Genomic DNA, 24,763 nt, shown 5'->3' on the forward strand with positions numbered 1-24,763 from the left:
GCTAACCACACCGTGGCCACCCAGTGTCCCCCGGCTGGGGGGGGGACAGATGGGGGTCAAAGCTCTCCCCGACGCTCCTGGGGGTGCCAAGGGACAAATCCTGCGAAGGGGACCCTGCGGGATGGCGCAGGGCCGGACACCCAAGGGCAGGAGTGACCCCGCGGCGCTGGGGACAGTGACTCTGCTGCCACCAGCCTTAACCCAAGTCACGGAGCCACGCGCTGGATCCGGCCCCTGCCTTGGCACAAACCACCCTGGGCAGGGCTTTCCCAGCGGCGACGGAGTTTCGGGGCGAGCCCGGGGTTACCCGCCGGGCATGGGCACAGAGGTCTGTGGGAGAGAGGGTTGGGTGCTGCCACACGGGACGTCACCAAGGCTCAGCCCCGGCTGGGGGGGACACCGGGCTGGCCTTTGGGGGGGGCACCCTGCCTGGGCTGCAGTCCCACCTGGGAGCCCCCGATGCGAGCAAGCCCTGCTGCAGGGTGGGCAAGGCAGGGTGAGCAGGGCGGTGGCGGCTGTGCCAGCTGGTTGTCCCCCCTCCCTGTCCCCCCCCCCCCCTTCCTCCTTGCCTTGAAGCAGACGCCATCGGGCAAAGAGCAGGCGGGTGCGGTGCCGACGTCAAGCCCTTGCCCCCGCCCGCGTCACCCTCCGCTGCGCACTTCCAGCCCAGGCGGCCGAGCCAGCGGTACCGGGACTGGGGTGAGCGGGGGAACCCCGGGTGTCCCCAGGACAGGGACCCCATCTGGTGACATTCGGCGGGTGGCTTTGGCCACTGGGCGAACCCCAGGGGGCTGGGATGGGGCAGGATGGCTGGGGAGGGGTGGGCAGGGGGGTCCTGCTGGGGACCAGGGCGATGCCACTGTCCTGGGGGAGGGGGGGATGGCATGGGAGGGGTCCCAGGTGGTTGGGGACACACTGGGGGTGACAGGGTGACCGTGGCCAGCCCAGGACTCTGTAGCAGGATCGAGCCGCCCTCGCCGCTCCCGGCAAGATGGGAGAGCCCTTCGGCCGCTGGGGCAACCCCCCGTCCCAGTGAGTACCCAGCAGGGTGGGGGGTCCCCACCTTGGGGACCCCCGAGGGTTGGGTGGGGAGAGGGGACCACGCTGCAGGGCACAAAGGTCCATCCGTCTGTCCATCCAGGAACGACTACGATGACAGCTCCCCCCTCCGACGGGCCAACAGCTTCGCCCGCCCCAGCGGGAAAAGCATCTACAGTGAGTGAGGGCTGCACCCCAAAACCCCCCTGCTCCCATCCCCAACCTGTCCCCGTCCCCTGACCCCGCGTGCCCCTGCAGACCAGCGCAAGGACTACGGCCAGGCCCTGCTCAAGCCCCAGAGCAATTTCCAGCACCACGTTGAGGTAGGAGACCCCCAAACTGCCCCAAGCCCCCCAGCCTTGCCAGGGTGTCCCCGGTTTGCAGAGCGTGGGGTGGTGACAGGGCACCCGGTGACACCCGGTGCCGTGTGTCCCCCCCCAGCACCTGCTCACGGTGCGCCTGGAGAGGGACATCCGCAGCACCCGCGACTGCCTGGCGCGCCTGAAGGTGCTGGAGGCCCAGGGCCGGGTCTGGGGGCAGGATCTCATCCTGCAAGTCAAGGACCAGGAGTTGGTGCTGAGGGATGTGGAGAGCAAGGTACCCCCCATGGCACCCCCCGAAGCCTGCTACCCCCTGGCCATGGCACCCGGCTTGGCCGTGGCACCCATGCCGGACCCAGCACCCCCGTGAATCTGGCGTTCCCCCAGCTGTGGCCCCCCTGCAGCTCTGGCACCCCCATAACCCTGGCACCCCCATAACCCTGGCACCCCCTCCCTTGGCCCGAACACCCGCTCCAGCCATGGCACCCCATTAATCCTGGTACCCCCCTTCACCCCAGCATGCACATCAGCATTTCAACACCCCACAGCCCTGGCACCCACCCTGCGCCCCTAGCACCCCACTGGCCATAGCACCCACCTTGGCCATGACACCCACCCTGGACCCAAAACCCCCACAAATCCAGTACTCCCCCAGCTATGGCACCCCCATAACCCCGGTACCTCCCCATCTTTGCACCCCTATAAGCCTGGCACCCCCTTCGCCCTGGCACCAACCACAACCCTTGCACCCCCGTAACACTGGCACCCCCCATAACCCCGCTACCCCCCCAACCCCTGCACCCCCATACCACTGGCACCCCCCATAGCCCTGCTACCCCCAACCCTTGCACCCCCGTAACACTGGCACCCCCCATAGCCCTGCTACCCCCAACCCTTGCACCCCCGTAACACTGGCACCCCCCATAGCCCTGCTACCCCCAACCCTTGCACCCCCATACCACTGGCACCCCCCATAGCCCCGCTACCCCCCAACCCCTGCACCCCCGTACCACTGGCACCCCCCATAACCCCGCTACCCCCCAACCCCTGCACCCCCATACCACTGGCACCCCCCATAGCCCTGCTACCCCCAACCCTTGCACCCCCGTAACACTGGCACCCCCCATAGCCCTGCTACCCCCAACCCTTGCACCCCCGTAACACTGGCACCCCCCATAGCCCTGCTACCCCCAACCCTTGCACCCCCATACCACTGGCACCCCCCATAGCCCCGCTACCCCCCAACCCCTGCACCCCCATACCACTGGCACCCCCCATAACCCCGCTACCCCCCAACCCCTGCACCCCCATACCACTGGCATCCCCCATAACCCCGCTACCCCCCAACCCTTGCACCCCTACAAGCTGGCACCCACAACCCTACCCCATGCCCCCCCCCAGACTCAGCACCCCCAAAAGCCTGGCGTTCCCCTGGCTATGCCACCCCATAACCCCCCCCCCGTTAACCCTTACCCCCCCACAACCCTACAAGCCCCCCATGCCCCAGCACCCCTATAACCCTTGCATCCCCTTAGCCCTTGACCCCTACCAGCCATTCTGGGGGGGCTGAGCACCCCGTTTCCCCCCCCCGGCCAGGAGGAGCTGGAGGCTTACCCGCTGGCCAGCGTGCAGGGGTGCTCGGCCGCAGTGGACGTCTGCGGCTACGACTCGGTGTTGGCCATCAGCGTGCAGGAGCGGAGTCCCCCCGGGACCAGCGTCCTGCTCTTCCAGTGTGACAATCTGGGGGTGAGCCCTGAGGGTGGGCGAGGGGTGGGGGGCAGCACCCCGGGCCGGGGGTTGATGGTGGTGGGTCTGTGCCAGGCCGAGACGCTGAGGAGCAGCCTGGAGAAGCTGGTGAAGCAGTGGAAGGAGGAGCAGAGGAGTCAGTACGGGAACAGGTAAGGGGGGAACGCGGTTCTTTGGCCCCTCCCTGGGGACAGCCAGGCCTGGTCCCCCAAGTCTGCCCCCCCCCCCAAGTTGTGGGGGGTCTCCCTGTGGGTGGGGGGCAAGCCCGCGCTGCCCGCACGTCCCCCACAGTCCCCCCCCCGTGGGTGCAGACCCCCTCTGCCTGCTCCCCCCTCCTGCCGGAGATCCCCCCTCGCCCCCCCGGGGGGTGCACCCCCTGCTTTTGCCCCAGTACCCCAACTCCTGGCTCAGCCCCCCTCCTCCCCCCCCCCATCCCCATGGGCACAGGCCCCCCCGTACCCCACCCTTGGGCTCAGCCCCCCCATCCTACCCCACACCCACGGACACAGCCCCCCCACCCCCCGTACCCCACCCTTGGGCTCAGCCCCCCCATCCTACCCCGCACCCACGGACACAGCCCCCCCACCCCCCGTACCCCACCCTTGGGCTCAGCCCCCCATCCTACCCCACACCCACGGACACAGCCCCCCCCTCACCCCCCCAGACCCCACCCCCAGGCTCAGCCCCCCTCCCCATCCCTCCCCACCCAGGAGCAGCCTGGACGTGCCGCCGAGCCCGGCCCCCCCGTACGCGCAGGGTCCCTACACGGCCCCGGAGCCATGGGCAGAGACCCCCGTGCCCGATTTCTACGCGCCCCCCTCCTCGGACTACAGTGAGTCTCGGGTGGGGTTTGCAGCGTGCCTCAGTTTCCCCAGGAGCGGGGCGGGGGGGGGAGTGGGGTGATGGGGAGCAGAGCTGGGACCCTCTGCTGTCACCAGGCTTCGCGGACACCCAGCAGACGCCATGGACCAGCCCCCCAGGCCAGGCCATGTCCGACACGGACCGAGATGTTGTAAGTGGCGTCCCAAATCCACCCCACCTCAGATGGGGCCACCCCGCCGGCACCCACCGGGTCCCATCCTGCTCCCGCAGGAGGTCCTCAACCACGTCCTGAGCGACTTGGATCTCTTCATGGTCCGGCTGAAGACAGCCCTGGGCTTGGTCAGCACCACCAACCTGAAGAAGAAGAAGAAGACGAAGAACAAAGGTGGGGAGGGAGGGCTGGGAGGCGGGGGGCTGGCGGGGGGCCGGGGGGAGCCATCCCGGTGCCAGCCCCCCCTCTGCCCCCCCAGCTCTGCCCTCCCAGGATGACTACGTGGACTTTTTCCAGAAGGTGAAATACGCCCTCAACCTCATGGTAGGTCCCGTTGGGCTGGATGCGACCCCGCGGCTCGGCGGCATCCCTGGCATCTCCGGGCCCGCTCCGCTGCCGGGCTGGGGGGCTGCGTGGGGACGGGGGGGCTCTGTGGGGACGGGGGGGCTGCGTGGGGACGGGGGGGCTCTGTGGGGACGGGGGGGCTGCGTGGGGACGGGGGGGCTGCGTGGGGACGGGGGGGCTGCATGGGGACAGGAGGGGCTGCGTGGGGACAGGGGGGCTGCGTGGGGACGGGGGGGCTGCGTGGGGACAGGGGGGGCTGCGTGGGGACGGGGGGGCTCTGTGGGGAAAGGGGGGCTGCGTGGGGACGGGGGGGCTGCGTGGGGACAGGGGGGGCTCTGTGGGGACAGGGGGGCTGCGTGGGGACGGGGGGGGCTCTGTGGGGACAGGGGGGCTGCGTGGGGACAGGGGGGGCTGCGTGGGGACGGGGGGGCTGCATGGGGACAGGGGGGGCTGCGTGGGGACGGGGGGGCTGCGTGGGGACAGGGGGGGCTGCGTGGGGACGGGGGGGCTCTGTGGGGAAAGGGGGGCTGCGTGGGGACGGGGGGGCTGCGTGGGGACAGGGGGGGCTCTGTGGGGACAGGGGGGCTGCGTGGGGACGGGGGGGGCTCTGTGGGGACAGGGGGGCTGCGTGGGGACAGGGGGGGCTGCGTGGGGACGGGGGGGCTGCATGGGGACAGGGGGGGCTGCGTGGGGACGGGGGGGCTCTGTGGGGTCACCCTTTCCCCCCCCTTCACGCAGGGACGGACCCACGGGCACATGCGGGAGCCAGACCCCTCCGAGCTGCTGCGTCTCATCTTCATGGCCCTCTCCTTCGTGAGTGTCCCCAAAAGCGGGTCCTAACCCCCCACCCAGGGGGGAGCGGGGTGGCGAATGGCCCCCACATCCCCCCCCCCCCCCCAACCTGGGGGGCAGCTCTGGGGGTGCTGCTCCATCCCCCCCTGCCCGGAGCAGGTCCTGGACCACTGCCCCAACCGGAGCCTGGCCATGGCGGTGGAGGCACCGCTGCTGGTGCCGGAGGCGGTGGAGCTGCTGGAGCAGACCCTGCACCACGGGGACTACAGCACCTGGAAAAGCCTCGGCATCGCCTGGAACAAGACCAGGTGGGGTCCAGCCCCCCCCCAGCACCAAGGGGGGGGTCCAGCCTGGGCTGGGGGGGGGTCACACCACCCACCTTGGCTTTCTCCCCGCCTGTCGCAGGGCAGAGTACCCCAACAGCGAGCTGGTGCCCGGCTACATCCCAGTCTTCTCGGACGGGTGGTTGCCCCCTCCGGTGCAGCAGGTACAGCACAGGGGGGGCCAGGACATCCCGCCGCCTGCCTCAGTTTCCCCAGCTCTCTCTCAACACCCGCGCCCCTATCCGCTACCTGCACAGTCGCCGGCCACCGGCCGGAGGGATGACCCCGGCCAAGCGTAAGTGCTCCCGCTGCCCTGCTGATGCTGAGGGCTGGGGCAGGATTTGGCCCCCGGCTGGATGCTCATGTCCGTGTCCCCCCCCATTTCTGCAGGGCCCCCTTCCCCGTCCAGGGGCTGGTGCGAGCCCTGTACGAGTTTCAGGGCAGGAACCCCCAGGAGCTGAGCGTCAGGATGGGGGACACGCTGCAGGTAGAAACCTGGGGGGGGGCCCCCAACATGGGTGCTCCTGGGGAGGATGGAGTGGGGACCCCCACCCTGCCTGCTGGGGGTCCCGGCAGGGGGTGACAGCAGGGTGCTGCCCCCCCCCTTGTCACCGTAGGTCCTGGACCAGCGGAAGAAGTGGTGGCTGGTGCAGGACGGCCAGGGGGAGAAGGGCTACGTCCCCAGCAACATCCTGGAGCCCCTGGGGCAGGGGTACCACGGCGGGGGGCACGGCGGCAGCCAGGTGGGTGCCCCCTCTCCCCTTCCCTCCCCGTACCCCCACCACCAGGAGGGGGTGGCAGGGGGCCACCCCGCTGTCCCCTCCTTTTGTCCCCAGTTTCAGGACAGCCCCCCCAACCTGCACCCCAACTCCTCGCCGGCGGAGGTGACGGCCTGGCTGAAGGACAAGGGCTTCTCGCGGGTGTAAGTGGACCCTTGAGGCCCCCCCCCCCTCAAGCCGTGTGGCTCCATTTTGGGGGGCCAAGCCCTGCTCACCCTTTACCGTCTGTCTGTCCGTCCGTCCGCAGCACGGTGCGATGCCTGGGGGTGCTGACGGGGCACCAGCTACTGCAGATGAGCCCGGAGGAGCTGCGAGCCGTCTGCCCCGAGGAGTGGCGGCGAGTCCTCTTCAAGCTCTCCTCCGTCAGGACATCCCTGGGGGTGAGGGACCCCCCCAGCCCTGCACCCCCTCCCCACCCCGGGGGTCCCCCACCACCCCCCCAACCCCTTCTCCCTTCCCCTTCTCTGCAGATGGGTCCCAGGGATTGAGCCGCCGGTGCCACGCTGGCACCGTGTCCCCCGCTGTCCCCACCACGCACCTCCCAGGATGGAGCACCCCGGGCACTGCAGGACTTGGGGGGGCTCGGGGGGGGGCAGGACCCCCGCGCCCCCCCATCCCGCCTGGCCCCCCAGGATGGAGAGCCCCTCCTTGGTGGTTAGGGGACACAGCCCCCCCAAAGCCACCGGTGACGCAAGGCTGCTGGGACCCCCCCACCGCGCCAGAGGACTCTTGGGGACCCCCGCCGGGCAGATGCGCTGCCGGACCCCCCCACGGCGAAGTGGGGGGCAGGCAGCCCCCCCCGGGGGGGCCAGGCACCGTGAAACATGTGTGTACCCCTCAAAATGTAAAGCAACTGCTGTGGAAAATAAAGAGAGTGACAGCAGCGGGGTCACCGCGGGGGGGTACACCGGTCCCCGCGTCACCCATGGGCCACCCCGGTGGGGCAGGGAGGGGGACAGGGACAGGGCAGGGAGGGGGACACGGCGTGCCCCCCCCAGCGGGGACCTGCCCAGCAGCACCCCAGGGCCACCTCTGGGTCCCCATCCCGGGCAGCCCCCCCTGCGCCCAGGGGGTGATGGCAGGGGACAGGGGTGTCCCCAGCCCAGCCGGCTCTGCGCCACGGGGGGGTGGCAGGGCACCAAGTCCCCATCCCCGCTGCCTCGTTAGCGCTAACGAGAAGGGAGGGGGCCCCGGGCGCCTTGCCCAGGGGAGCGAGGGGGGGCCCGGGGACGGCACAGGGCTGAGCTCGTGCCCCCCACGCCGCAGCACCGGGGGGGCTCAGGCTGCTACATCTACAGCACTTTATTGTGTCGGGGGGCTTCACGCCAGCGGTACCCACCCCACCCCACGATGGAGGGTGCTGGGGGGTCAGGTCAGGACCCCCGCCCGGCTCCCCTCACTGGTCCCCTACTCCTTCTTGTTGCCCCACTTGGCCATCTTGTTGTTGATGGGCATCTTCAAGAAGCGGCTGGACTTCATGTAGGCAGCCACCTTCTCCAGGGCCTGCGGGGGCAAGGGGAGCGTCAGGGACCCCTCCCACCGGGGCACCCCCACCCGTGGGTGCCCTCGGGGGCCGGGGTCCTTCCCCCGGGGAGTGGAGGGCAATGCCCGGGGTGGCCCAGCTCACCCCAAAGCGGTCCATGAAGTCCTTGAGGTTCTTGAAGGGCTCCAGGCACTTGGGCTCGAAGATGCGGTTCTGCTCCAGCACGTCGAACATGAGGAAGTCGACGAAGGTGAGCTGGGGACGGGGAGGGGGACACGGTGAGGACATGGGGACAAACCCCCTCCCCAGCCCCCACAGCCCCTCTCCAGGGTCGCGGTTGTACCTTCTCCCCTGCAAACCACTTTCTGTCCCCCAAGAAGTTGGAGAAGAGCTTCAGCTTCCCCGGGAGCTGCTCCAGGTAGCCTGGCTTGAGCTTCTCCTGCAGGAGGAAGGGGGTGGAGGGGTGAGGCTGGGCACCCTGGGCCCCCCACCCCAGGGGACAGCACCTTCCCCACGTGGGGTCCCCCACGCTGATGCAACCCCAGGCACGGCCAGTGAGGACCCCGGCACGGGCACGGGCACCAAACCCTGCAGAACAGGGGCACTCACGAAGTCGGGGTTGTAGCAGACCATCACCAGGCTCATGCGGAAATCCATGATCTGGTTCTCCAGCATGTCCACGCGGAGGATCTCCTCCTCCGTCTCACCGCCTGCGGGACGGGGAGACGTCAGCGCTGGGGGGTGCCCCCCAACCCAACCTAACCCCAACCCCAGCCCAACACAACTCCAACCCCAAGCCCAGCTCTATTCCAAACCCAAGCCCAAATAACTCCTAGGCCAACCCCTACCCAACCCTACTCCAAGCCCAACTCTACTCCAAGCCCAACCCAGCTCCAAGCCCAACCCAGCTCCAAGCCCAAACCCAACCGTAAACCCAACCCCAATCCTAAACCCAACCCCAACCCTACTCCAACGCCCATCCCAACCCTACTCCAAGCCCAAGCTCAACCCAACTCCAAGCCCAACCCAACTCCAAGCCCAAGCCCAACCCAACTCCAAGCCCAACCCTAAGTCCAAGCCCAACCCTAAGTCCAAGCCCAACCCTATGCCCAACCCCAACCCTAAACCCAACCCCAACCCTATGCCCAACCCCAACCCTACTCCAACGCCCATCCCAACCCTACTCCAAGCCCAAGCTCAACCCAACTCCAACTCCAAGCCCAACCCTACTCCAACTCCAAGCCCAACCCTACTCCAAGCCCAACTCCAACCCAAGTCCAACCCTAAGCCCAACCCCAATCCTAAACCCAACCCCAACCCTACTCCAATGCCCATCCCAAGCCTGCTCCAAGCCCAAGCCCACCCCAGCACTCACACATCTTGTGCTTGCGGGCAATGTAGCGCATGATGGCGTTGCTCTGCGTCAGCTTGGTGGTGCCATCAATGAAGTAAGGGAGCTGGAGGGGACATCAAGGCATGGAGCCATCAGGGCATGGGGCCACCAGGGCACGGGGCCACCAGGGCACCCACCCCATAACCACCCCCCGGCTCGAGACCACCTACGTTGGGGAAGTCCAGCCCCAGCTTCTCCTTCTCGTTGATCCATTGGCTCTTGTCATAGTCGGGAGCTGGAAGAAGGGAGGGGGGGTGTTGGGTGACGCCGTGTGTCCCCCCCCCAGAAGCCAGAGAGCTTGAGGGTGGTGTGGGGACCCCCCCGGCCCCCCCTCACCTTCCCCACAGCTGTAGAGCTTGTCCTCGTAGGGCGTCTCGGTGTACTCCAGGAGCAGGCGGATGGCGTGGGCGAGCTGGGGGGGGACAGGGATCAGTGAGACCCCCCCCAAATCCCCCCCCAACCCTGCCATGGGGAAACTGAGGCACGGAGAAGAGCAAGAGGCACCCCACCCACCCAGTACTCCCAGCCACCCCCCCTCCTGCAGGCACGGGGGTCCCCACAACCCACTGGGTGCCCCCAAAAGCAATGCCCCCCCCAAGTGCAGGAGGACCCCCACAGCTCTCCCACAAGACCAGGGGAACCCCCGCAGCCCCCCGAAAAGACCAAGGGGGCCCCCGCAGCCCCACCCCAAGTGCAGAGGACCCCCACAGCCCCCCACCAAGACCAAGAGGACCCCCCACAGCCCCCCCACAGACTCGGAGGACCCCCACAGCCCCCCCCTTAAGACCGGGGGGACCCCCGCAGCCCCCCCCAAAAGCAGAGGGACCCCCGCAGCCCCCCCCCAAGACCAGGGAGACCCCCGTAGCCCCCCCAAAAAAGAAAGGGGAGCCCCGCAACCCCCCCCAAAAGCAGAAGGACCCCCGCAGCCCCCCCCGCAAGACCAGGGAGACCCCCGTAGCTCCCCCCAAAAAGAAAGGGGAGCCCCGCAGCCCCCCCCCAAGGCCAGGGAGACCCTCGCACCCCCCCCCCCAAAAGAAAGGGCCCCCCCGCAGCCCCCCCAGAGCACGGGGACCCCCACAGCCGCACCCCCAGCGGAAGGGCCCCCCCCGGTGCAGCCCCCCCCCACTCACGCCGCGGATGTCCCAGTACCCCAGCACCGCCATGGCCGCGCGCGCCGAGGGCTCTGCCCCGCCCCCCGCCGCGTGACACCCCGCCACGGGCGGCCCCGCCCCGCCCCTTCCCCGGGGGCGGGGCTTAACGGGTCTTAAAGGGCCACGGGCCTGGAGAAGAGGGGTGCGGGGGCTCCCCGCTTTGCATTGGGGTGCTCCTTACCCTGGGGGCTCTGAGACCTCCTGGAGCTCCATGGGGGCCCCCCTTACTCTGGGGGTTCATGGGGACCCCCCTTGCACCCCCCAAGCCCCATGGGGGTCCCCCTGATCCTGGGGGTTCATGGGTGCCCCCCCTTTCACCCCCCAAGCCCCATGGGGGTCCCCCTGATCGTGGGGGTTCATGGGTGCCCCCCCTTTCACCCCCCAAGCTCCATGGGGGTCCCCCTGATCGTGGGGGTTCATGGGTGCCCCCCCTTTCACCCCCCAAGCTCCATGGGGGTCCCCCCCCATCTTTGGGGAGCACGCATCCCCCCAGTCTGTATGGGAGCCCTCTCATGCTGGGGGGCACGGAACACCCCCCTTGCCCCCCCTCCAAGGTGCATGTGCCCCCCCCTTGTCCCGAGGGCCACGGCCCCCCCTTGGGCCCCACAGCGTGCGTGGGAGTCCCCCTTATTCTGGGGGCTCTGCACCCCCCGAGGGTGCATGGGGGGGTCCCCCTTACCGGGAGGGGGCATGATTACCCCCCTCACATCACCCAGGCTGTATGGGGGTCCCTCTTGTCCTGGGGGGGGGGGGGGCACAGGTCCTTCCGTCAGCTCCCCCCGTCTGCTTTGGGGTCCCCCAGTCCTGGGAAGGGCATGGGCCCCACTTTGACCCCCCCCCATTCTGCATGGGGGTTCCTGTTGTCCCGGGGGGGCCATGGGGCCTCCTGTGCACCCCCCAAGGTTTACGTGGTTCCTTTTATCTTGGGGGGGGTGAGTTCTCCCTTGCAGCCCCCCCAGACTGCATGGGGGTCCCCCTGGTTTTGGGGAGCACAGCTCCACCACCACAGGGCCCCCCCTTCTCCTGGGGGGCATGGATCCCTCTGTGACCCCCCCTCAAGGTGCATGGGGATCTCATTACCCTGGGGGGGGGGCATGGGGCCCCCCTTGGACCCCACAGTCTCCACGGGAGGGGGTCCCCCTTATCCCGGGGGGGACATGGGAAATGGTTTCCCCCCATCCCAGGGTGCAGGGGGGTCCAAGAGCCCCCTTCCCTGTTACCCCCCCCAGGAGCTGCCCCCACAAAATGGGGGGGTCCCCATGGCCCCCACCCTCCCCGGCACCCCACAGTCCCACGGCAGCTCGGTGCCCCCCACACAGCAGCCGGACAAGGGGGCGGCCCCCCCCAATTTATTCTGCAGGGGAGGGGGCTGGGGGCGAGTCGGGGGGTGCAGGGGGGGGACGGGACCCCCCCTCACTCCTTGGTGTTGCACCACTGCGCCGTGCGCCAGAAAATGGGGGTCTTCATGAAGCGCCCCGACCGCATGTAGGCAGCGATCTTCTCCAGCGCCTGCAGGGAGGGGACGGGACGGGGATGGGGACAGCGGGGTGTCGGGGATGGGGACACCGGGGCGTCAGGGATGGGGATGGGGACAGCGGGGTGTCGGGGATGCGGACACCGGGGTATCAGGGATGGGGACAGGGACAGCGGGGTGTCAGGGATGGGGACACCGGGGCGTCAGGGATGGGGACAGGGACACCGGGGTGTCAGGGATGGGGACACTGGAGTGTCAGGGATGGGGACAGGGACAGCGGGGCGTCAGGGATGGGGACACCGGGGTATCAGGGATGGGGACACCGGGGTATCAGGGATGGGGACAGGGACACCGGGGCATCAGGGATGGGGACACCGGGGTATCAGGGATGGGGACAGGGACACCGGGGCATCAGGGATGGGGACACCGGGGTATCAGGGATGGGGACAGGGACAGCGGGGTGTCAGGGATGGGGACACTGGGGCGTCAGGGATGGAGACAGGGACACCGGGGCGTCAGGGATGAGGACACCGGGGCATCAGGGATGGGGACAGGGACACCGGGGTGTCGGGGTGTCAGGGATGGGGACAGGGACACCAGGGTGTCGGGGATGGGGACACTGGCATGTCAGGGATGGGGACAGGGACACTGGGGTTTTAGGGATGGGGACGGGAACATCAAGGTGTCGGGAATGGTGATGGAGATGGGGACACCAGGGTGTTCAGGATGGGGCCAGGGACACTGGGGTACTGGGGACAGGGATGGGGACACTGGCATGTCAGGGATGGGGACAGGGACAGGGACACTGGGGTGTTAGGGATGGGGATGGGGGCACCAGGATGTTGGGGACAGGGATGGGGACACCGAGATGTTGGGGACGGGGATACCGGGGATTCGAGGATGAGGATGGGGATGGCGACACTAGGGTGTCAGGGATGGGGATGGGGACACCGGGGCGTCAGGGATGGGGACAGGGACACCGGGGTGTCAGGGAGGGGGACACCGGGGTATCAGGGGTGGGGACAGGGACACCAGGGTGTTGGGGATGGGGACACCGGAATGTCAGGGATGGGGACAGGGACACCGGGGTGTCGGGGATGGGGATACCGGGGATTCGAGGATGAGGATGGGGATGGTGACACTAGGGTGTCAGGGATGGGGACGGGGACACCGGGGTGTTGGGGATGGGGACACCGGAATGTCAGGGATGGGGACAGGGACACTGGGGTATTGGGGATGGGGACACCAGGGATTCGAGGATGAGGATGGGGATGGCGACACTAGGGTGTCAGGGATGGGGACAGGGACACGGGGTGTCGGGGATGGCGCCAGGGACAGCAGGGTGTTGAGGACAGGGCCGGTGGCACCGCGGTGTCCCCACGTGGCCCCGCTCACCTCGAAGCGCTGCAGGAACCGGCCCAGGTTGCCCTGCAGCTCGGGGCAGTCGGGGACGAACATGCGGTGCTGGTCCAGCACGTCGTACGCCACGAAGTCCACGAAGGTGAGCTGGGGGGGGCAGGGGGGGGGGGGTCAGCCCTCACCACGACACCCCCCAAAACCCCCAGCACCCCCCACCTACCTTCTCCCCCGCAAACCACGGCCGGGAGCCCAGGAACCGCGACAGCTCCCGCAGCTTCCCCGGCAGCTGCTCCAGGAACGCCGGCTTCAGCTTCTCCTGCACCATGGCGGGGGGGGGGACACAGAGCTGGGGTGGGGGCTGCCCCCCCCAACCCCCCCCCAGCACCCAGGGGCATCCCCCCCGCCTGCATCCAGGCAAGGGGTGCACCCCAACGCACCCCCCGTGCTGGCCGTGGCTTGATTCCCTTTGTCCCCATGTCCCCAGCGGGGCTGGGGACAAGGGGGGGGTCCGTCCCCCTGCGCCCCCCGCCGTGGGGTACTCACGAAGTCGGGGTTGTAGCACAGCCGAGCGAAGCTCATCCGCAAATCCATGATCTGGTTCTCCAGCACATCCACGCGGAGCATCTCCTCCTCCGTCTCGGCGCCTGCGGGATGGGGAGACATCAGCCCCCCCCCCGGGGACCCCCACCCCTTGGTGCTGTGCCCCCCCCCGGTCCCGTCGCTCACCCATGTTGTGCTTGCGGGCGATGTAGCGCAGGATGGCGTTGCTCTGCGTCAGCTTGGTGGGGCCGTCGATGAGATACGGGAGCTGGGGGGGGGGGAGGATGCCATTGAGGGGGGGGGTCAGCCCCGGTGCCCCCCAGCCCCCTCCCCACACCCCCCCCCCTTCCCCATCCATCACCTACGTTGGGGAAATCGAGGCCCAGTTTCTCCTTCTCGCTGGTCCAGTCGCTCGGGTCAAAGTCAGGGGCTGGGGGCAGGCAAATTGGGGGGGGGGGGGGCAGAGAAATTGGGAGGGGGGGGGTCGTCCCCACTCATCGCACCCACAGCAAATTCTGTGCGGTGGGGGGGTCCCCGCGCCGCCCCAGGCACGGCCATGTGCCCGTCCCCCCCCCGCCACCCTCCCGGGGCAGATAAAGGAGGACATTGAGCGGGGACCAAGGTCCAGGGATGGGGGGGATGGACGGGGGGGGGCAGAGGTGCCCCCCCAGACCTGGCAGGAGGGGGGGGGGGGGCAGAGGACAGGCTGCGCTTTCGCCCCGCAAAACGGGAAGTTTCTTCTCTTTCGGCTGGTTTCTGACGCAGCGCGGAGCGGGGGGACGAGGGTCCCGGGGAGGGGGGGACACCCATGGGGGGGGCACCCCGCTCGCCCCCCTCACCTGGGCCGGGGCGGTACTGCCTCTCCTGGTAGGGGGTCTCCGTGTACTCCAGCAGCAGGCGGATGGCGTGGGCCAGCTGCGGGGGACACAGCACCCACCTTTCGGCACCCGCCAGCACCCTCCCTGCGCTCCCCACCCACCCAGGACCCCCCCACCGCGGGACCCCCCCCACCCCTGTCCCCCCCCAGCGAGGCACTGCCACCCCCGCCGCTCACCCCGCGGATGTCCCAGTACCCCAACGTCACCACCATGGTGGCACCCAGCTCCTGCTCTGCGGGGACACGGACGGGGACGGAGGTGCTGAGCCCCCCCCCCAGCACCCTCCCCTTTCTCCTCCCCACTCGCGTGACCGGGCGCAGGCAGGGTGCCAGGGCCTCCCGCCAGCCGCGGGGCCAGCGCCGGGGCTGCCACCCGCCGCTCAGGATCCGGCCCCCGGCGCCCCCATCGCTTTGGGGACCCCCCCATCCCCAAAGCCAAGCCATGGCGGGGGGGGGGACACCACCCTACGGCAGCAGTTTGTGGGGCCACCCTCTTGCTGCCTCAGTTTCCCTCTGGGGCCGCAATACCTTACCCCCCCACACACACTTTAAGTATTTTACTTAAATACTTTATTTTTCATGCTTGGTTGGTCTTTTTTTTTTTTTTTTTTACTTTTTTTTTTGTTGTAGTCATCATCACGTTTTCCGGGGAGCATCGGCCGCCGGCTCCGGACCGCGGGGGTTGGCAGGACCGGGCTGGGGGGGACGCGGGGACGGGGTAACGCCCCACCGGGAAGGGAGAAGCCCCATCTGACCCGATCCGGGCCACAAACAGCTCCTGGGAGCGTGGGGGACGGGGACACGCGTCACCCCGGCCCCTTGGCCTTCCTCCCCGCGGTGACGAGGAGGATGCAGCATCCTCCACCTCACCCTGGTCCCTTGGCCTTCCTCCCCGCGGTGACAAGGAGGATGCAGCATCCTCCACCTGGTACCGTCCCCTCCAGCCAGCACCCCCTGTCCCCCGGGCCACCGGGTCCCCACCGATGTGGCATCCCCATGGGACGGTGCGAGAGGAGCCTGGGGGTGCAGAGAGCCTGGGTTTGGGTCCCTGGGGTGCTGCTTGGCTTCTCCCCACGTCCCCGTGGGGCGAGAAAGCGGACGGAGAGAGGGGCAGGCAATTAAAAAGCATCAGGACCTGGGCCCTGCTGCTGGGCTGGGTCCCTCCCCAACGTCCCCACACCCAGCACCGATGTCCCCCAACCTGTCACCGCGTCCTGAGCCCGGGAGGTGAAGCCAGGATCCCCCCGGCGGTGCCCGCACCCATGTCACCTCCCGTAGCCTCGTCCCCGTGCCACCAAGCCCAGAAGGGACCAACCCAGCTAGGAGACACCAGTTTAAAAAACAACAACAAAAGATGACCAAAAAAAAAATAAAACAAAAAACCAAGAAACGGAGAGAACCCAGCAACCCCCGACCCCCCCACGGTGGCACTGGGGGGGCGCTGGGGACAGCAGCGGGGAGCGTCCCCTCCCCAGGGCGGGAGGTAGCAGGAGGGGGACGGCGGCGAAGCCCTGGAGGGATGCGGGGTGGTGACAGCGAGGTCCCCGCGGGAGCCGGGGACGAGAGCCCGGGGTGGGGAGTCAGTGGGTGCCCAGGGTGGAGGTGATGGTGAGAGCGTCCTCCTCCTGGATGGTCTCCAGCTCCTCGGTCTGCACCGCCTGCGTGATGAGGGTCAGCTCCTGGCACAGCGTCTCGAAGCGGTAGCTCACGCGGATGTCGGGGACGTTGGTGCGACGGATGTCGTTGCCCTCCGGACCCTCCTTCAGGTAGTGGGGACCCAGCCAGTAGCTCTTCACCTGGGCAGAAGAGCAAGGAGAAGCTCTCCCAGCTGCCTTGCACCCTCGGGTGCTGCCGGCGGGCCCTGCCGCCGGGCGCTCGGGGGCCCGGGTGGGAGCGGCGGGATGTTACCTTGTGGGAGAAGCCGCTCATCAGGACGCTGTTGCGGGCCAGCTCGCACATGTCGCAGGAGCTGAGCTTCCAGACCTGGGTGGCGATGCTGTACTCCTCCATCAGCGGCTCCTGGGGGGCACACACAGCCTCAGCACCCACCCATGGGCCACCCCCCAGAGAGGACGGGGGTCCCCGGCTCCTCCCACCCTCTCTGGACCATCATCATCCTCTGAAACCGCTGGCATCACCTTGCTCCTGGCCACCATCAACCCCGCTCCATCACCCCGTGACTTGGCTGGTGGCCACCCCGTAGCCATTTTTGGGGGGGTCGGTGGCCCGGGACCCCCCCACTCAACCACGTACCTTGGTGAAGTGGAACTGGAGGGGGTCGTCGGTGGAGAGGGAGACCATGAGGCCCCGCGAGAGGTACTCGGGCAGGGGGTTGCGGTGGTAGCTGAGGAAGAGGCTGTTGTTGCTCAGCGGGGACATGGCGATGCCGATCTGCGCCAGGTAGTAGAGGTACTGCAGGACGGGGGCCTGGGGGGGGACAGCAGGGTGAGGGGGGGTCCCAGCCACACACCCGGCCCCCACGGGCACCCCCATCCCCGCTCACCTTGCGGAGCAGCAAACCATGGGAGATGTTCTCCGAGACCATGAAGCCCGAGACGAGGTGATGGATGGGGCCGGCCTCGCCGCAGTGCGGGCGCAGGACAAAGGTGTGGAAGCCTCGCTTCCTGCAACATGGGGCCGACCATCATCATCGGACCCCCCCCAGCTCCCCCCAGGACAGGCGGAGGTGCGGGTGTCCTTACCGTCGGAGGTGGTTGAGCACCGTCATGTTGGCGTACATGTAGTACAGGTAGTAGGAGTAGGGTGGGTTGTCCTCTTCCACCCAGTTGCCCGGCAAGGGGCTGTCCAGGTTGAAGATGTGATGCTCTGGTTTGGATTCATCATCCACGCTGTCGAAGCCATCCACCTGCAGGAGAGACAGCCCCGGGGCGGGATGGTCACCCCTCCACCAGGAGATCCACCCCAGCCCTCAAGCTTGGGGGCGCGGGTGTCACCGGTGTCCCCCGTCCCACCCCGGGAGCAGGACGTGGTGCTCACGTGCTCCAGGAAGAGGTGCAGCTCTGGGTGTTGGGCAGGGTGGATGGTGGCCTCGTAGAGGGGCAGGAAGATGTTCTCCAGCATCTCCTGGAAGTTGGCCAACTGCTTCTTCGTCCGGTAGACATCACTGCAGAGGAACGGACCCTGCTCAGAGGCGGGTATCCCATCCCACCCCACCCCAGCCACCAGCGGGGTGTCCTTGGTCTCCCCACCCAGGACGTGGCCCCGGTTGAGGGTATCTGCCCCCCCGTTACTCACAAGAGCCGGGGCACCTGCACAAGCCAGCGGACGTTGTTGGAGTGGACGCGGTGGTTGACGGCCCAGCGGGCCAGCTTGTCCCACTCGTCCCGGGAGCGGCCGTAGATGGAGAGCCGCAGCTCGGCGTTTTGGTACTTGCTCTCCTCCAGGTCGGACATCACCTCCTGCCGGGCAGGGGCACGCGTCACCCATCGGCCACCGGGAAGGGGGATGTGGGTGGCATCGCCACCATGGGCATCGGAGGGAGGGGGATGTGGAGGGTGACCTATCAGGGCCGCTCACCTTGATGATGTGGGCAAAGTACTTCCCCGAGACGCGGTTGTCCGTCTTGATGAAGATCTCCCGCAGGATGGACTCGCCGATGGGGTTGTACTTGGCGTTGAACTTGTCGAAGCGGTGGAAGGTGTTGCGGTCCTGGCAGGGGGAGGCAGACGTGAGCTGAGACCCCTCATCACCCCAGAGCCACCAGAACACCCCTATCCCGGCACCTCAATCCCACCCTGGGACAACCCCCGCAGGAGATCCCCCACCCCAGCCAGAGATGAGCTGGGGGCCCTGCTCATCTCCAGGATTCGGGGGTGGCCCCCGTACCGCGTGGACATCCAGCGTGTCCACGCTCAGGTCGTAGGCGGTGAGGTTCATCGTCTCGAAGACCTCCTTGAGCGTCTGCTCCTTGCCCTTCTCCACGTGGACGATTTCATCCAGGTGCTTCTTCATGGCTCGCTTGATGAAGCGCAGGAGATGCTTCTGGTTCATGCAGGACGAGGCGTGGATGTGGGTGTCCACCTGCACGGCCGGAGGTGATGCTCAGCCCCGAGAGCCTCCAAGTGCTCCCCGACCAAGCCAGGACGCCCCACCACGAGCCGGCGGGTACCTTGCGGATGTTGTAGAAGTCGCGGTGGGGCACCTTCTTCTGGGCCGCCAACTCCTTCATCTCGTTGAGGAGCACGTGCATCTGGAACTTGGAGCTCAGGTACTGCAGCCGGCGGTAGCAGAAGGATTTGCTGCCCGGGGCGGGGAGGGGGCGTCAGTTTGGGGGAGAGGAGGGAGAACATCCAGCCCCGAAAGGCCGGTGCCCACCAGGATGAGGGGGACGCGGCTCTGGATTCTTGGACCCCCCCCTCCCTCTGCACGGCGACCGTGAGCAAGGACAGACGCACGGACGTGGGAGCTGCACCAGTACCATGTGTCATAGCCACCAGCATGTCCTCTGGTGCTGTCCCCAAGGTTCTGTCCCCCCCCCAGACACCCCCATGGTGGGAATCCCCCCAAGACACCCCCACGGCGGGGCCCTTCTCCTTACATGGGCCCGTTGATGATCAAAGCCATGAGGAAATTCATGTCGGCGATGAACTCCTGCAGGTCGGGGTACGGCAGGTCCAGCTCCGTGCTCCTGGGGGGGGACAGAGGTGGGTCACATGCGGGGACAGGGTCCAGCAGACTCCCCTTGTCCCCCACGCAGCCCCCCAGCAAACTCATCACACCAGTGAGCGACCGCCCCCACCCCGGCCCCGCGACTCACTTGTCGGTGAGGTCCTGCTTGGTGTAGACGTGCACCACGCCGTCCACCATCTTCAACCCAAAGCCCAGATCAGCCGGCATGGTCTGGGGGTCCCACGTCTCGTAGGGGTGCTGCTCCGCGAACGGGGGGTGCACGGGGGCATCTGCGGACGGGAGACACCCAACGAGACACGCATCATCGGATGGCTCCCCCAAAACTCCTCCAGCACCCCATCCCAGCGTGAGGACCCCACCACCCCGTGCTCACCGGCGGCCACGGGGGTCTCGGGCACCTCCTCGTAGCCGCGGGTCTCCAGGGGTTTCTCGGAGAGCTCCTGCAGGTAGCGGGCGGTGGTTTTGCAGAAGCTCTGCAGCGACAACCCCATGTACTTCTCCCGGAGGAACAACGCCTTCACCACGCTCTTGGCCGCATCCAGAAGGTCCGTGAAGGGCACCTGGGCAGGGGGACACCGAAATAAACCAACGCCAAGGTGGGGGTTGACACCCTGAAGACCCCGACCCAGCCCCGGCGGGTGGCGGGGGGAGGCTCACCCCGCATTTCTCCTCCCCGGAGATGGTGACCCGCTGGAATTCCCGCTCCAGCAGCGCCTCCCGCTCCTTGGGGACGTGGTCCACCAGGTCCTCGCTCTGCTCCTTGAAGAGCCTGCGGGTACAGATGGTGGCTGGTGAGACCAGGACACGGCTCATCCCCGTCCCCGCGTCCCCACGTCCCCCCGGGAGCTGCACCAGCACCCGCCCCGGGGACTGCGTCCAGCAGGAGGGTGACGGTGTCCCCAGGGATGCCACCAGCAGGTTCGGGGAGCTGGGTGCCACCCACGTCCCCATTGGCGGTGGCATTGCCACCCCACCCCCCCCAGACACATCCCCCAGCCTCACACGAGCACAACGAAAAGGGGGGGGGGGACAGAGAACGAAATAACTCGTGACAGAGACAACTCCCAAGCGGAGACAGGAGGGAGGAGGACACGCAGCATCAGACCCCCCGTCCGGGGGGGTGACAGGGCCAGGCTGGGACCCTGTGCCACCAGCGAGGCTGGGACCCCCCCAGCTCACCCCAAACCCCCCCACCCCTAACGCCCCCCCCGCCCTGGGTGCGTTAACCCCTTCAGTGCCAGCGAGAGTGGGGCTGGGAGCTTGCGGCTCTGTGTTTGGGGGAGCTGGGGTGGGGGGGAGGCTGGGTCAGAGCGGGGCCGGGGGGGTCCCCGATATCCCGCCCCGTGTCCCCGGCCGGTGGCACCGAGCCGGACACTCACTGTAAGTCCGCGGCACTGTCAATTTTCAAGAAGTCCTGTTTGGCTCTGAGCAAAATGTCGGGCTCAAGTCTGGGGACAAGCAGGCAGCGGCGGGGTGGGGGGGACAGCCGGGACAAGGGGGGGGAGAGAGGGGCCGGGGAGAGAAAACACCCCGTTAATGCCAAAAACAACAAAAAACACACAGAAACCAGAAAAAAAAATAAATTAAAAAGGGGACACCAAGCGCAACGCCCACGGGAGAGAGGACACAGAGCTGGCACAGAGGACCGACAGCCCCCCCCGGGGTGGGTGGTGGTGGCCCGTCCCCACGCGGGGACCCCGTCCCATGGCGGGGGGACACAGGACCCCCCCCCGTCCCCAGGCTTACTTGACGTCCTGGCTGATCTGGCGCTCGAGGCGCTGCCGTCGCTCCTCCAGCTGCTCGATGGGGCTCTCCTCCGGGAATTCGTAGGGCGCCGTCCGCATCTCGCTCTCGGCCAGCGAGCGGCAGAACAGCTCCTGCCCGGATCATCCCTGTCATGAGCTGTGCCCGGTCTCAGCCCGCAGGGTTGGGAGGGGTACAACCGCGGGGGTTCCCTCCCTAGCTGAGCTGGAAAGGTGGGGGGGAGGGTTTGGGGTGGCGGGGGGAGAGGATGGGCGGGGGAAGGATGGAGGTGAGACCCCCTCCACCCCCCTGAGACCTGGCGAACTCGGCGCACGGGACCCACCTCCGCGATCTCCTTGTATTTGCCGTCCATGGAGGTGCGCAGGTCGACGGGGAAATGCTTCAGGCAATGGGGGGTCCCGGGCAGGGATCGCGCTGACTGCAGGGGCCGGGACCCCAGCCCACCCCGCAACTCTGCAGACACCAGTACAGCGTGAGCTGGGGGGGCCCGGACCCCCCTCCCGGGCAGGGAGGGGTTAATCAGCCCCTCCACAGCCCCGCCCCCCCCCCCAACTGGGATCCTGGTCCCCACAGTGGTGATGGGGAAACTGAGGCAGCTCACGTGCAGGAGGGACCCCCCCTTTGCCCCCCCCGGGCACTGAGGGGGGCTGCTGGCCCCATGGGGGTGTAAGGAGCCAGCAGCGCCAGTGAACGAGGGGCTCAGGGACCCCCCGGCACGGAGGGGGGGCAGGACGCTGGGATCCCCCCCTTACACCCCCAAGCAGCACCACAGGGGGGGCACCCCTAAACTGGGAGCCCCTCCCCATCACCCCGACACCCCACCAGCCCCCCCGGAGCAGCCCTGGCCCCCACCTGCCCCGCCCGGGGAGGGGGAGAGCCCGGCCTGGCCCCCCCACCCAGCCCCCCCCGGCAGCAGGGGACCCCCCGGGTGCCAGCACCCTCCTCTGCACCCCCGCACCCACCACCCTCATTGCCAAACCCCACCACGGACCCGGCTGGGGGGGGGGGGCACTGGAAATCAGGCCCTACTGATTAAACTGGGGCCACCAGTAAGAGCCCCCACCCACCCAGCACAGCCTAGGGGGTGAACCCCGGCGTCCCGGCCCCCCGCACCCCAATTGCCCCCATAGCGCATCCTCCCCGCATCACCCAAACTGGAATGGGGGTGGCTGGGGAGCAGCCCCCCCACCCTGCTCATTGCTAAGATCTGGGGTGGGGAAACTGAGGCACGCCCCGCCGGGCAGGGGGGGCTTCGCTGCCCGGCACCCCCCGTGCACACGCGCGTGCGAGAGCGTCTCAGCCGGAGCCGCTCTCTCCCCTGCCTCAGTTTCCCCACCGCGGAGGTACCTGTGGGTGCCCACCCGCAGCGGTGCCCACCCTCGCCAGGCAGCGGTGGCAGCTGGTGGCACCCCGGCAGGGCTGGCGCCTGTGTCACCCAGGGCAGGGATGGCACCGGTGTCACCTGGGGTGTGCCCGGCAGCGCGTCACCCAGGGCACGGCTGATGCACGGTGACGCCCCGGGGTGTCCTGTGCCACCGGGATGTGCCCCGTGCCACCCTGGGTGTCCTGTGCCACCGGGACGTGCCCCGTGCCGCCCCGTGCCACCCAGGGTTGCCCCATGCCCCCGGGACACGCCTGCCACCCTGTGCCACCCGCCAGCACCCCGCCAGCAGCAGCGCCGGCCGGGTGCCAGCCGCAAGGTGCCACATCGCCCACCCCGTGCCACCGTCGCCCCGTGCCACCGGGCCCCCACGAGCGCCACGCACCCCCCAGCCACGGTGCCGGCCGAGACCACCCGCGGGATGGCACACGAAGCCACCAACACCCTGACCCCCCCCCCATCGGGGGTCCCACCACCCCGCACCCCCCCGGCCCCAGCGCTTCCCCCCCTTCCTCCTCCTCCTCTTCCTCGGCTCACACCGCCCGCTGCGCCACGGCTCCGCCGCAGAGGCCCCCCCCGCCCCGCCACGCTGCTGGCGGGGGGGACACGCACGCACAAGGGACACGCAAGGGACACCCCGGTGACGGGAGCCCCACCGAGCAGCCCAGACGCCACGGTGATGGGCACGCCACCACCCCAAAGCACCCCCAAGCAGCCACCCCCACCCCAAACACAGACACCCCCCCCGCCCCGTGGCACCCACGCCAAGCCCCCCGGCACACCGCGGCATCGTCCCTCGGGCTTGGCGTGCCTCGGGCTTGGCGTGACCAGCGGCCTGGGCCGCCCCGCGGGCTGCCGGGACCCCGGCGGGGCTGAGGGGCGGGGGGCTCAGCCCCAGCCATGGCGGCGGCGAGGCGGGGGGCTCACCTGCGGGGCTGGGGGCCTGCAGGCTGCCCCGTTTCTTGAAGGGGTACTTGGCCGGGGCGGCCGAGGACATGGCGGCTCCTGGGGCGACGGTGACGGGGTTGGCGGTGGCGGGGTTGGCGATGGGTTGGCGGGGTTGGCGATGGTGGCGGAGACGGGGTCGGCGATGGCGGTGACGGGGGTCGGCGGCGGCGGTGACGGTGGCGGGGTTGGGTGGCGGGGTTGGGGGGGTGGCGGTGGGGGCCCCCGGGGGTGCCGGGGGGGGGGGCGGGGGGGACACGGGGGGACTCTTACGGCAGCAGGGCGGCAGGGCCGAGCGATGGCGGCCGCTCCCTCCCCTGGTTGATGATTGATGCAGGAAACCCGGGGCTGGACCAAAGTCCCCGGCGGAGCCCGGAAGCCGGGCCGAGGAAGAGGATGGGGCGGGGGGAGGATGTGGGCGAGGAGGAGGAGGAGGAGGAGGAGGAAGGTTGTCGGAGCAACCAGCCCTGCTGCGGCGCTGGGGGGGGGGGTGGCGGTCAAACCGAGATGGGTGCTGTGCGCCCCCGGGATGCGGTGCTGAGCCCCCCGCTCCGGGACAGACGTGCCCCCCCCCCCCCCCCCAACAAGGGGTGTCACCCCCCCCCCCCCCGAGATGGTGTTGGACTCCCCCCAATGGCAGCGGCACCGCCAACTGCAGGGGGACCCCCCCCGAGATGGGTGCTGTGCCCCCCCCCAAGGCCAGCATTGCCCCCCCGAGGCAGGGACCCCCCCCGAGATGGGTGCTGTGCCCCCCCAAGGCAGGCAGGGATCCCCCAAGGCAGGGACCCCCCCCCGAGATGGGTGCTGTGCCCCCCCAAGGCTGTCATTGCCCCCCCGAGGCAGGGACCCCCCCCGAGATGGGCTTCATCCCCGTCAGAGTCGGGGTACCCCGAGGCAGCTCCGTACCCCCTGGCTGGGCACGGCACCCCCCGACACGGGCCGTCACCCCCACACGCAGACATTGTACCACCCCCCAAAAGACCCCTCCCCATTGACACCCCCCCCAAAATGGGGCATCCCCCCCTGGGATGGGGCACTGCACCCCAAAAGAGGGGACTCACAGCCCCCAGACCCCGCAAGGGGGGGCCCTCAGCACCCACAGGGGAGGTCCGCAGGGGGTAACGACCCCCCAGTCCCCCCAGACCCCCACCCAAGCTGGGGGCACCACCATCCATGGGACCCCCCCCGCCCCAGAAGCAGGACCCAGCCGGGTCCCCACTGCTGGGGGTCTGGGGGTGCCACATCCTTGTGTCACCCCCCCCCAAGCCCCCCAATCCCCGCACGTCCCTACCTGCGCCGGTGGCTCCCGGTGCCGCGGCCTCGAGTGCGGGGAGGCGTTCGGGTGGGTGCCGGGCCGTGTCCCCGCCGAG

At 69.0% G+C, this 24,763-nt stretch overlaps 4 protein-coding genes across 7 annotated transcripts; 1 reads left to right on the top strand and 3 right to left on the bottom strand.

Moving 5' to 3' along the window:
• Nucleotides 1–991: 991 nt before the first annotated feature.
• Nucleotides 992–6,864, top strand: EPS8L3 (EPS8 signaling adaptor L3; the record flags this gene model as incomplete). Its single annotated transcript, XM_082329931.1, has 18 exons — nucleotides 992–1,032; nucleotides 1,142–1,215; nucleotides 1,297–1,361; nucleotides 1,480–1,635; nucleotides 2,955–3,104; nucleotides 3,180–3,256; nucleotides 3,815–3,936; nucleotides 4,043–4,116; nucleotides 4,197–4,311; nucleotides 4,397–4,461; nucleotides 5,221–5,295; nucleotides 5,434–5,582; nucleotides 5,680–5,761; nucleotides 5,855–5,892; nucleotides 5,988–6,084; nucleotides 6,215–6,519; nucleotides 6,624–6,756; nucleotides 6,847–6,864. 18 exons carry the CDS (start codon nucleotides 992–994, stop codon nucleotides 6,862–6,864), a joined length of 1,836 nt encoding a protein of 611 aa, XP_082186057.1.
• An 827-nt stretch (nucleotides 6,865–7,691) lies between these two features.
• On the bottom strand, nucleotides 7,692–10,444 carry LOC309599130 (glutathione S-transferase Mu 1-like). Its single transcript, XM_082330318.1, has 8 exons — nucleotides 10,383–10,444; nucleotides 9,589–9,664; nucleotides 9,423–9,487; nucleotides 9,235–9,316; nucleotides 8,469–8,569; nucleotides 8,203–8,298; nucleotides 8,004–8,114; nucleotides 7,692–7,879 (listed from the first exon to the last, which is right to left on the bottom strand). Exons 1-8 carry the CDS (start codon nucleotides 10,413–10,415, stop codon nucleotides 7,784–7,786), a joined length of 660 nt encoding a protein of 219 aa, XP_082186444.1. The 5' UTR covers nucleotides 10,416–10,444; the 3' UTR covers nucleotides 7,692–7,783.
• Nucleotides 10,445–11,739: 1,295 nt separating this feature from the next.
• On the bottom strand, nucleotides 11,740–14,923 carry LOC309599129 (glutathione S-transferase 2). 2 transcript variants are annotated; one of them, XM_082330316.1, is made up of 8 exons: nucleotides 14,831–14,923; nucleotides 14,616–14,691; nucleotides 14,142–14,206; nucleotides 13,963–14,044; nucleotides 13,780–13,880; nucleotides 13,457–13,552; nucleotides 13,273–13,383; nucleotides 11,740–11,912 (listed from the first exon to the last, which is right to left on the bottom strand). In XM_082330316.1, exons 1-8 carry the CDS (start codon nucleotides 14,864–14,866, stop codon nucleotides 11,817–11,819), a joined length of 663 nt encoding a protein of 220 aa, XP_082186442.1. In that variant the 5' UTR covers nucleotides 14,867–14,923; the 3' UTR covers nucleotides 11,740–11,816. The 2 variants fall into 2 exon arrangements, with proteins under 2 accessions (XP_082186442.1, XP_082186443.1); XM_082330317.1 differs by lacking the exon at nucleotides 11,740–11,912 and adding an exon at nucleotides 12,978–13,099.
• A 340-nt stretch (nucleotides 14,924–15,263) lies between these two features.
• Nucleotides 15,264–23,471, bottom strand: AMPD2 (adenosine monophosphate deaminase 2). Of its 3 annotated transcripts, XM_082330304.1 has the most exons (18): nucleotides 23,376–23,471; nucleotides 21,390–21,520; nucleotides 21,050–21,180; nucleotides 20,683–20,751; nucleotides 19,961–20,072; nucleotides 19,677–19,863; nucleotides 19,431–19,572; nucleotides 19,212–19,301; nucleotides 18,783–18,912; nucleotides 18,500–18,694; nucleotides 18,191–18,322; nucleotides 17,909–18,072; nucleotides 17,651–17,777; nucleotides 17,356–17,519; nucleotides 17,157–17,277; nucleotides 16,907–17,080; nucleotides 16,562–16,672; nucleotides 15,264–16,449 (listed from the first exon to the last, which is right to left on the bottom strand). In XM_082330304.1, the coding sequence occupies exons 1-18, from the start codon at nucleotides 23,443–23,445 to the stop codon at nucleotides 16,234–16,236; spliced, it is 2,466 nt and encodes an 821-aa protein (XP_082186430.1). In that variant the 5' UTR covers nucleotides 23,446–23,471; the 3' UTR covers nucleotides 15,264–16,233. The 3 variants fall into 3 exon arrangements, 2 of the variants coding, with proteins under 2 accessions (XP_082186430.1, XP_082186431.1); XM_082330305.1 differs by lacking the exon at nucleotides 20,683–20,751; XR_014230198.1 differs by lacking the exon at nucleotides 15,264–16,449 and having other exon boundaries at nucleotides 16,565–16,672; nucleotides 17,157–17,273.
• Nucleotides 23,472–24,763: the final 1,292 nt, after the last annotated feature.

This window comes from Platalea leucorodia (genome assembly GCF_965183815.1).
Source record: "Platalea leucorodia genome assembly, chromosome: 19".
In the NCBI taxonomy this organism is placed as follows: domain Eukaryota; kingdom Metazoa; phylum Chordata; class Aves; order Pelecaniformes; family Threskiornithidae; genus Platalea; species Platalea leucorodia.